We start from the raw sequence: 10,989 nt of genomic DNA on the forward strand, positions 1-10,989 counted from the left end.
AAAATTTCCAAATGTATGAGCTACATTTATAAAGTGCTTTGTTAATTATCTTTCAGTTGGTAAAAGCATATTCCATTATTTATACTTAAAAGAAAAATCTTGAGCCATAGAGTATGTATTTTTAGCTGCCATTATTTTCTTATTAAGCGGGTAATGTTGTTTTATTATCTTGTCTACTTTTAGTCCATGAAAGTGAAATTCCTTGTTTCAATTGATTACATTTTGTTCAAAAATATGTAAAAATATGTCAAATGCTGTCTTTATGAAGATACTGTCAGAAAATTCAGCTCAAGGGGCAAGGGTGCATCTCAAATGATCCATTTGATCCATTTAAGTGCAAATATGTACGTATAAGTGTAAGTTACAACTTTAGATTTAAAGGCAGAAACTGAAAAATATATTCATAATCAAGTAAATTCCCTAATTCCCAAGATAATTACAATATTTAATACTCAAATAATGGGTGTTTTATGTTTTGTCATGGGGTAAAAAAGAACTAATGTATATGCAATAAATATGATATTTTGAGGAAAGCTCTTCACATTGTCTAGTAGTATGTGTGTATTAAAATGAATATTTTATGAATGTCTGTACCTTAAGAATGGAGCATTTAGTCGACCGTAACCCCTATATTGTTGCAAAATCATGATGTATTATACTAGATAAGACCTAGACGTGCCCCATTTAATAATAATGTAAATTGTTAAATAAACCAGTGAAGGATGTATGGATAAAAAAATCATACGTCAGCTTTATTATTCATTATTAGTCATATATTTTTTTTTATTTTATTGTTCGTTTTTCTTTTACTTTTCAATGTACCGTGTTTTTTTTAGTAATGGGAAACCGCATTAAGGATGACGTTGTGCGTAAGTTGCTTGGCATAGAGCCTTCAGTTGTGGTGGGGGCCATCTTTTTTGGTAGCCTCCTCCATCGCCGAAGAAGTTAGACACTACAGACACAACTCATTAATGGAAAGGACAATTTGGAATTGGAGTCTCTTTAGCAAAATGTTGATCCACTGAGTTGCCCCATTTCTCTCTGCTCAGCTGGACCACGGGTTTACCATCAAGCGATCAGGGTCTTTGGACTACTACCAACAACCAGGAATGTATTGGATAAGGTATGAGATGGTTCAGCGCCAACAGTCAGTGTTTCCATGGCAACGTGCTGGCAGTCTCCATTAACCAGTTCCTCCAGTGGATAAACATGCTTTTTGATTTTTTTTAATCCAGTCCATATGTTGCTTTATATGTTTAATCTCAGTCTTTGTTGAGATTATACAACCTCCACCCCTCCATTCCCGTTCTTTGTCCATTATCCACGCTAACATTGCCAGCTTTTCTTCATCACACATGTTGAAAATTTCCTGCAGTTTAAAGGACAGTATTCAACAAATTTCTAACCAGTGAACTAAATAAACATACAGCGTAATCTATATTCTGGTTTCCAGCACAAATGGGACATCCACAGAACCTAAGTACATGAAAGATGTACCATTATATACTGTCATTTAAAACTGACGCACCCTTACCTAATTCCTACAATGCCTAACGCGATACAGCATTGAGCATTGTAATCACTCCAATAAATCAGTGTTTATGATACATATTGTTTTTGTACTGTATTTGTGAATATGATTTATGCTTCTTTGTATTTTATATTGCCTGTTTTTAAAAATGTGTTTTATTGCATTTCCTAGGAATTTTAAGAACACATTTTAAGCCAAAATCTAATTCAATTTTTTTTTCTTCTATGAATTAAATATAAATAATGAAAAGTGTAAATTTGCATTTAGTCTAATAGATTTAACACAGTATAAAAGTAGGAAGGTAAAATGGACCCTATAGACATCTGATTCCAATACTGACAATTACTTGTTTGCACAGAGCACCTATAACAGGTAAGCTGTGAAATCTCCATTTAAAGCATGGTTTGCCAGAAAAATAAGTACATGAGAGTGTAATATACACAAGTACAAGTTTGTCACGGAGCTGGATAGTCTTACCAACTACCTCCGCTGACTTGTGCTCCCTTAACCTGGGACAACACATTAACAGTACAATGGGGTCCCAAGCTCCACTATCTATTACTGGCCAGAATCAGTTCCAGGGATGGCTTGGCTAGGGTAAATGTCTGTAGTGGTGGAGCTGGGGGGGCGGGGGGACTGACTTATACAACATATTATTGCACCATGGGGTGAGGGAGAAGAGTCTGACATTAAACTGAAACAATGGCTGTTACTCCCTGGTTGCAGATCCTGGCTGTCTGCCGGAGATAATCCCCTCAGCAAATGATGGGATGATATACTGCTGGGGGTAGACACAGAAATCTTTACAAAGCCAAGGCCCATAGTCGGTAGGGAGAAGGCTGGCTCTCAGGCCTCTCCAGTGGCCCCAGTGATGGAGGGTTCCGTCACAAAGTTATTTTCCCCCAAATGGATCCCTCAACAAGCCTTTGGTTGAAGCACTCTTTACCAATATTTGGTAGTGTGTGGCAAGCAGTTAGGCTTGGATCATAACCAACAACAGGTTATGCTATGATGCCCTGAAGAAAATTTGCCCATTGTTATTCTGCTTTGCGTGAATAAGCAAACCAGCATCTTCAAACCTTCATACACCTGCGCCCTGTGAGGACCAGTGACTTGGGCCATCAGACTGACTACCTATGAAGTCTACATGTTCCAAACCATACCCTTACAAGTACTTCGTGGCAGTGTGTAATATTTAGACAGGGGATTGGCTTAATTAAAGGAACACAGTTGGTTTTGACAGGAGAACTACTTACGCATGCTTCCCACTTTAAATAGAGATAGGAAGAGGGAGAAAGAAAATGATACAGAAGTTTATAATTTCTAACCATAATGTCTTTATAATAATGGCATCAATTGGTAAAATGGATCCTAATATGCAGGAGAAAAAAACTGGAGGACTAAACTGTCCCAATAACTTGTCAATGTCTGCTCAAAGTCTGGTCTGCAGCATATAGAATCAGAGGCGTATCTACCGAAAATAGCCCCTATGGCAAGCACTGAAATTGCGCCCCTAGAATCCATAGGTGTTTGTGGAGGGGTGATGTAGCAACTCTTACTCAATATGGAGTTTTATTTTTTAAGTTAATATCTGTTTTTTCGTGAACATAGGAAAAGATTAAAAAGTAAAGTTACATAAGCTTTCAGGACCTCGGTAGTCTGTTCTTCTTTCCTTCTGCTAAAGAGACCTTTAAGACCCCAAAACCTTTTGTAACCTTTACTGCATTGGCCCAATAAAAGATATCAACTAAAGACCTAATTTTCTCTTTGGCAATATTTATTTTTCTTAACAATATGTAATCATGAGTGACTCAACACCAGACTCTATATACTTTCTGAACATGGAAAAAGAAACAAACATGTAAGACATTTCTTATGGATAAATTGTAGGAAACAAAGCTCTAAGCAGCCCTTCTAAGCCGAGGAAGGGCTTGTTTTCGTATAACCCAGTGTGCACCAATTGTACCAATGTAATCCAAGATAAGATTAGAACATTGCCACAAAGTTTAGTATAGATGTTCCACACTAAGTGTATGTTTTCTAATTTGATATGGGCAATATTAAAAATCTCTATTAATCAAACCTTTTTAGAAAGTACAGTAAGTCCAGTTACATACTCTTTTAAATAATATTTTCTTGGAAATACATATATTTCCTTAATATTACTGAAAAAGACCATAAGTGGTGTGGAAAAAAAACAAAACAATTATAACATTATTTTTCTTTACATATTGCCTTTATTTTGATACAAAAATAACACTTTGATACTTTTTGCTCAGCTTGGATTTTAGGAAGCTGCAAATTAGATTCTGTAGCATAAAAACATATGCAGGGTCCTGTTTGGTTCAGATTCTAAGCTTCTTACAATCAGTGACTCTGTTGCTAATCATCCAGACATCATCCACAGCCACATGGTCCAACAGGCTGATAAATTATGAGACTTGTCAAGCCTCACGCTGAAAGTTTTCAGTAGATGCGTCTCTTGATTGCAGCTAAAAAAAACTACGTAGCAATATAAAGGCAAAACAGTGGGCATGCTGCAAACATGGTAACAAACATACAATGTATCACAAAGCTTGATATCAAAGCAAATAGGGAATCCATAACTAGAGTTCTTAGTACAGCAGAGAACAGCAGCCATTACTTAAAAAACAAGGGTCCAAAGTCACCATGAGGATAAAGAACAAATATCAAGAAGGGGTATGTATCTTTCAGTGTTCACCATAAGAAGTACCACATGCTCACAAGTTGATCACTATTAAAATCATGTGGTTCTGCTCTGTAAGTTCATATTCTTTGGGTGTCCACGCTAGATAAGTACAAAGTAGTATAGACATGACAGCTAGCTAGGTTGACCATTATGGATGGACTACTTCCAGTAATTGTTCGACTATTTCTTGGTAAATGTTTGGAACCAGATATGGTAGAGCTTTAAGGGAAATATAGGAGCGGAGCAAGAATAAGGAAGTTTTCAATGTAGGAGCCAATGGTGAAGAACAGACATCAGTACTCAGACCTACACTATATTATGTTGAAGGGGCTCATCAAGATGCTAAGACTGAGCCGTCTCTTGAAATCTATGCGTTGGGTGGAGGCAGAAGAGAAAACGTAGTACACTGATAAATATACTAGTTTATGTCATTTATGGTAATAACACAGAGATCACTTCACTTTAATTCCCACTAATCAAGAAAAAAACAGAAAATTAGGAGGCAATGAGATACACAAATATAAATAACAATGTCCCTGAGAAAAGAATGAAAATATACTTTACGTATAATTCAGCTTGTAAAATCTATAAATAACAACACAAAGTAAGCTAAGCATGAATATTTAATAATCCATTACTATAATCTTTTCGATGAGCTTAAGTTAAAAGTATATTTAAAATTAAATTATAAAGTATTCGCCCCACTTAAAATCAATACCAATTAATTATTTTGTCACAACAGAGAAGTGGGGGATAGTTTTGTGCAAGATGTGCTCATTTAGATTTCTGAGTCATATAAATAAACACTCTGGAAATGTGACACGATATCATGTGATATTCCATGTAATTTGCACCGTGTCGGGGTTTTCACACTGTCACACACAGGAATGAATGTGTCTCATATCTGTAATTTAACAAAAGAATAGAATAATGTAAGACACTTAAACACAAATGTTAATTCCAAAGGGCATTGAATACTGTTGAATCATCAGGACAATACTTTGTATACCCGTGTATTTACTCTTTCATTAATAAATCAGTATATACCCGATGTGCGGCGGTTCCAGGGCTGGCTGTGGCTTGTGATTTTCATTAGCACTTCTTGGTGTTTCATTTCGCAGAAGCAATAATATGGGAATTTGTAAATTGCGTTAACAGGCTTAGATTGATGGATTTTCTCGCAAACGGTGCATTAGTGCTGTTATATGCACTTGCAGCTGTCTTTTTAACAGCCGTTCAGATTTCAGAGGATTAAAATCAACGATTGTATTAATTTATGGCAAACACAGACGGCAACTTAAATTTTTAATGCCCACAAGTCTTCCAATATGAGCAAATGTGTATATAATGTTGACTGCTTTAATATTTGATTACTGATGATTTACCTATTAGTTGATGTATAAAAGCATAGCATTCAATGGTGGATAACAACCATTCAGGCCATCTAGTATGTCCTTGTTTTACCTTTTTTTAATGCATAATAGCATTGTTAAAACAGAAAAAAAATATCTTCTGGAACTAGAGAAAGATCCTTCTCTCTATGTCAGAGTAAGGTAATGCTTGATAATGTTCCCTGTGGTGGTTCACACTGAAAGATTATACATTTTTAGATGGGGAAAAAACCCAAACATATCTTTGCTGCATATTTTAGTTGTAAGCAACAGATATTTTTTTTAAAATCAGGTAGAAAATGGAACTAAATGCCCAATGAGGTTTTGTAGAGAGTTTTCTATGGGATCATTTAATAATAAACAAGAAAGTAAAACTCTGTTCCTTCATTTCACTTTGTAACCCCATAGTCTGGAATAAGTACATATGCTAATAAGTGAAACATCATATGTGATTGTGTCAAGTTATCCTAGAATGCCGCATTTAGAAATCCAATGCAGCTAACCTTGTCCTATGCATTCTCTTTTTACTGGTGGTTCCTACCTCTCCCCTGTTCTACTTTTCTCTTCAAAATTATTCTTTTCCTTCATGCCTAAATTGATTAATCTGAAAATCTGATTAATAATAATAACACTACTATTATGAAACAATGCAGTGGCTCTTCACACAACCTGTTAATATCTGCCTTCGATCCTAGGGTTGCCAGAAGTCAAAGCATTCTTGGCAATTTTAACGTTAAAAGAACATTTATTTATTAAAGATGCCATTAGAAATACAGTTTGTTAAGTAAATGACCAGGGCCTCTACGCACAAAATTGTATTAAAAATATAGCATGTGCTGTAATGCTGAGTTTCTGTTGAAGTTATTCTATATGTATTTAGTTAGTCAGCTTTCACCTCTTAATGTTAAGATGATGTTACTACCAACATCTCGCTTACCATTCAATATTGACGCCTTTACCTTGTCGCAGCCTTTATCTGTGTACATCATGCTATAGTGAATTTATCAAACCCTAATGCTCAATGCTCATTACTCGTTGTTATGTTGCCTATATTGTGTTTCAAGACATCGGCTCTCCTCCATTGAATGTCCTCAAAATGGAAAGACTAATTTTGTATTCTTGGTGTGTCAGATAGATAAGAGCCAATCTTCTGGAGAGAATTTCTTGTAGATCTGAGGTTTTATTTAAACGTTAGAAATCTTCACAGTACAACAAATGTTTTTACACCAAATGTCTTTCCTAATCAACCCGATGAGATGTTCCTTTTTGGCATCTTAGGTTTGTTCTTTTGCTAAAATAAAATAGCGTTCAAAAATTAACGTGCTTCTTTGTCATTTTATGCCCCTGCCAGACCACCGCTCTTGATAAGGAGAGGCAGGTTTTCAGACGAAGACGCCACCAGGATGTAAAGAGTCGGTTCAACGCCCAGCCGCCTGCACCGGAATTTAATTCAGAATCGGAGGACTATTCACCAAGCTCATCTGAGACTGTTCGCTCGCCTAACTCACCGTTTTAAGGAAACACTTTAAACATGTCTTGGCCTAACCCTTTGAGACCGAATGGAAACCTAGAAATCTTGAATGGACATTAAAAACCTAGTAATGTTTGCAGATGTGAATGGGAGAACAAAGTACTGGTGACCATTCCCGTGTCCTACAGAGATCTTCAGCAGTCATTTATCGAAAATGTGTGTAAAACAAAGCATTACTAAAATGTACTGAATACAATAATTGCATCCTGGACTGTTGTCTGCAGTCACAGCTCATTGATGGGATGGATTCATAGAAATCATTTAGTCTTTCATGGGGAAACAACAATATTTTTCAAACAGAAAAAAAACAGAAGTAGAATAGGACAAAGGGCTATAAACCACACCATAGCAACACAATAGAGAGTCAAAACCAGTGTAATTCCTAATTTTGTGGCACGCAGAGCCATGGGAATGTGTACTGGGGATTAGTATTGTAGTATTTGCATTTTTTAATTTTATTTATTTAGTACATTTAGGTGAGGAGGTTACAATGCCTCAGACACTGGCCACACAAGGTCAATGCACACCATAGGGGACCACACAGATAATCCAGAGAATGACCACAGAAAAGAACAATAACAACGGAACTATTATTCTGTTGTTCTGCTAGATTCCCACTAGGACTAAAGATGGAGTTCTTAGTCCATCCAAGCTCCATAGCTCACGTTTCAGGTTCTTTGAATCAGACCAATGCAGAGGGATAATAGACCTCATAACCCTGTGATGTCAGGGATGTGAAATTGAAATAAATTTTTGGTAGTAGTCATTGAGAACTGAAACATAATATGTCCCATCTTTCAAGAAATGGTCTGAAATACATTACATCAAGATGAGTCCTCCACAAACTCAAATTGTTGTGTTGTCCTTTTGTTTTCTTTTTTAAATAATTAGTACTTAGAGTAAATGATTTGAGAAAATGATTACAATTTATTTTGTGGATGGCATAAAACAAAACACTTGTTCGTCAGATGTACACATGACCTCCATAGGGAATCTTCACAATCAGTGTAAAAGTGGCATGTAACAGATATGTGTCACTCTATTAGATAAGAAGCCTGTAGCCTTCGGCATTCTATAGAATAATGACCCTGGTGTTAGAATGTTTGTCCCTTTACTTGACAACAGTGCAATACCTTTAGGTTGCGTTGACTACAGTATTACTACTAAAGTGTGTGCGAAAGTCAAACATTGAGCCTCAAAATGTAATGAATTTCAGCAATTTTGTTTGTGCTGCCTATTTTCAGACTGGGATTTCTAGAAGTTGTAACCTGTTTCAGAGGCCTGGAGGTATGGAGCTTGAAACCCTCATCCTAGGCCTCAGACATCTTGGTACCTGCTTCTTTGCATTGGCAGGGGTACAGTGAGCTGTAAGGCCACCGTTATTATTAGTAGTTTCAGAGTCACCTTATTGTAACAGATCGGTTATAATTGATTTCCAGGGCGGGTGGTGCATTGTGTCGCGTATTCCCTTTCCTCTTGGAGTGCCAAACCGCCGAGCAGCACCTTGCAACCACAAACCCCTGGCACTCAAAGAATACATGTATTTTAAATATAGCATTGCTGAAGTGCTTGAATGTCTCCCAGTGACACATGTTCTCCGTTTGGGTGAAGAGTTGCTGCTAACACTCAAAGGGTTAAGTCGGTACTGCATTTTATTTATTTTTTTTAAACACTGGCAATGAATGTTTTCATCCGTCAAGCTCGGGTATCCAGCGTCCATGTTAGCAAACGTTATCCCTCTGAGTGTTGGCCTGTATTTTCAGCTCAGAGGCCGGCGCATTACGAATTACATACTGTTAGCCAAAAACGGGTGCGTGTAAAATGAGTTATTGGGGTGAGTATGAACACTGAACAAACTAGATTACTCAGATTGTATCCTCACTTTCATTCCGTCTGTATATGAAAGAAAGTTACAAATTAACACCATAAATACTTGCTTCTTAAGGGCACACGATGTGTTATACACTGTAATAGATGTAAAAGACATTCTACAGGGAAATATTTGCTTGAACTAGAAGATTAAAACAGGGTAAGTAAAATTTGGCCGGCTTAGATACGAACTAGCACTGTGTGCCTTCTGTGACTTTAATAAAAAATATTATGAAAAACCAACTAATGAAATGTATAGTTTTCACCAACCAAAAAGAATCCAGCCTGTTTTTGGTATTGCTGTTTTAAGAAATGGCTAAAGCCATATTAGCCCAAGTGTTAAATGAAGACTTTAGTTGATGTGGACACCTTTTATTGGGCCAGAAACAAAATAAAGTTCAAGGTTTCAGGACCTCAGAGGTCTCTTCTTCAGGTGTTTTTGTTTGGAATGTACATAATCCCCCCAAAAAATATTTTTTAAGCAAATTAAAACATGGAGTATTTTTTCCAGTGGATTTTTTTGCAATCTAAGTCAAATCAGGCTTATTATAATGGATCCAATATTTCCCATCAACCATAACCATAGGACATATGAACAGTCCTAGTTTTCCCAGAAACTCGTACTTATAAAGTATTTAGGGTTTTTTTACGCACATTCCCGTCATTGGGTTTTGGTTGCCAATGAAAGTCAAGTGTATTGTTACAATTCTAGTGTCCAGTTTGGGGGGAAAATGTAACGAGTTCCAAAGCCTATTATAAAAAATGTATTTTGTGCTTTGGAGAAAATGAAAAGTCTTGCACATTTTAGTTAAGATACAGATAAAGCTAGACTTTACTTCATTTTACATTTTTCTGGGTTATGTTATCTTGATCTTATTTCCAGCTTGCATGTGTGTGCTTTGTATTACTCAACCAAATATAATACAGGACTTACCATAAGCAAAATGCAAAGGGCTTTATTCACTAAAATCAGAGCTGATTGTAGCGTTTGTAGCTGTGTTTCGGCCTCTTGACTTCACTCTACATTATGAAGGTCCAACCCCTGTTGGCTTCTGCTGCATTTAGAACGTGGCTGGCCCTGTATTATGTATAGTTAAATCAGAAACCATTCATCAAAGGGCTAGCTCAGCATTTCACATTGGAGAGACGTGCCAGCGTTGGTCCTTCATATTGAATAGCGAAGGAGAGAATTCAAACCATACCTTTCTCTCTTTAGTGAATAAACCTCAAAGTTAAGTTTGGCTGCCATCAGTATCTCAGCAAAGCTAAGGATTATAATGACATTCAGAGGGGTAACTTAAGCACAAGGCATGCGATGTTATTAATGTTACAGATCTGTTTGCTTTTTAGCTAGTGTGTTTGCGACATTTTTCATAAAAAAAAAAAAGAAATCTTGAATATTTGAAGTCTAGATGTTTAAAGGATTTCTATAACCAAATAAATCTTCTTTTCGTTTTGTTTATGAAGGGATCTATCGCTATGTCCCATCATTGCGGTGTTAACGCACAAGAAGCCATTTGAAGTAGTTCCCTGATGGTCCCTGACTTGCGTTCGATCATGTAAAGCTTACAGTGGTGATATAGGTGACTGATATTGTCTTTGTTTTTCTAACAATAAAAACCGGTTATTTCTCAAAAGAACGCTATTAAGGTTCTGCTTTTTCAGTAGTGCGTTAGATAAGGAAAAGCTCATTATTTGCATTGTGTAAGCCATTTATTGAAGAAAAAGAAGAAAAAAAAACGAATTCATTTAAAAGAACATGAATCCTGAAATTGTAGCAAAAATAGATATCTTGTTAATATCAACCAATACATTTCTTGCTTCAGACTGTTAGGGAAGAGTGAGAATTTCATGAATGAAAATGTCATTTCAATATACAGTAGCCCTCATCTCAAAGTAAATGTGGTACATGCTACATTCAGCAAAGCCAAACCTGTGAATAAACTATTTACTGAAA

At 36.3% G+C, this 10,989-nt stretch overlaps 1 protein-coding gene and 1 long non-coding RNA gene across 6 annotated transcripts in view; one reads left to right on the top strand and one right to left on the bottom strand.

The window, feature by feature from the left end:
• The window catches only part of LOC128474093 (uncharacterized), a 165,327-nt gene extending 160,027 nt beyond the window's left edge, over positions 1-5,300 (bottom strand). Inside the window, exon 1 of the long non-coding RNA XR_008346311.1 lies at positions 5,289-5,300. This is a non-coding gene — a long non-coding RNA (uncharacterized LOC128474093). The remainder of the gene's footprint in view (positions 1-5,288) is intronic.
• The window catches only part of DCLK1 (doublecortin like kinase 1), a 133,841-nt gene extending 126,171 nt beyond the window's left edge, over positions 1-7,670 (top strand). For 3 of the 5 annotated variants that reach the window (XM_053456347.1, XM_053456348.1, XM_053456350.1), the window contains one exon: positions 6,984-7,670. In XM_053456347.1, the coding sequence (XP_053312322.1) occupies positions 6,984-7,148 (165 nt within the window). In that variant the 3' untranslated portion in view covers positions 7,149-7,670. Of the gene's footprint in view, positions 1-1,049; positions 1,124-6,983 lie in introns of all 5 variants that reach the window. The other 2 variants (XM_053456349.1, XM_053456352.1) reach the window with 1 other exon arrangement.
• The last annotated feature ends 3,319 nt before the right edge of the window (positions 7,671-10,989 follow it).

This window comes from Spea bombifrons, chromosome 2 (assembly GCF_027358695.1).
Source record: "Spea bombifrons isolate aSpeBom1 chromosome 2, aSpeBom1.2.pri, whole genome shotgun sequence".
Lineage (NCBI taxonomy): Eukaryota > Metazoa > Chordata > Amphibia > Anura > Pelobatidae > Spea > Spea bombifrons.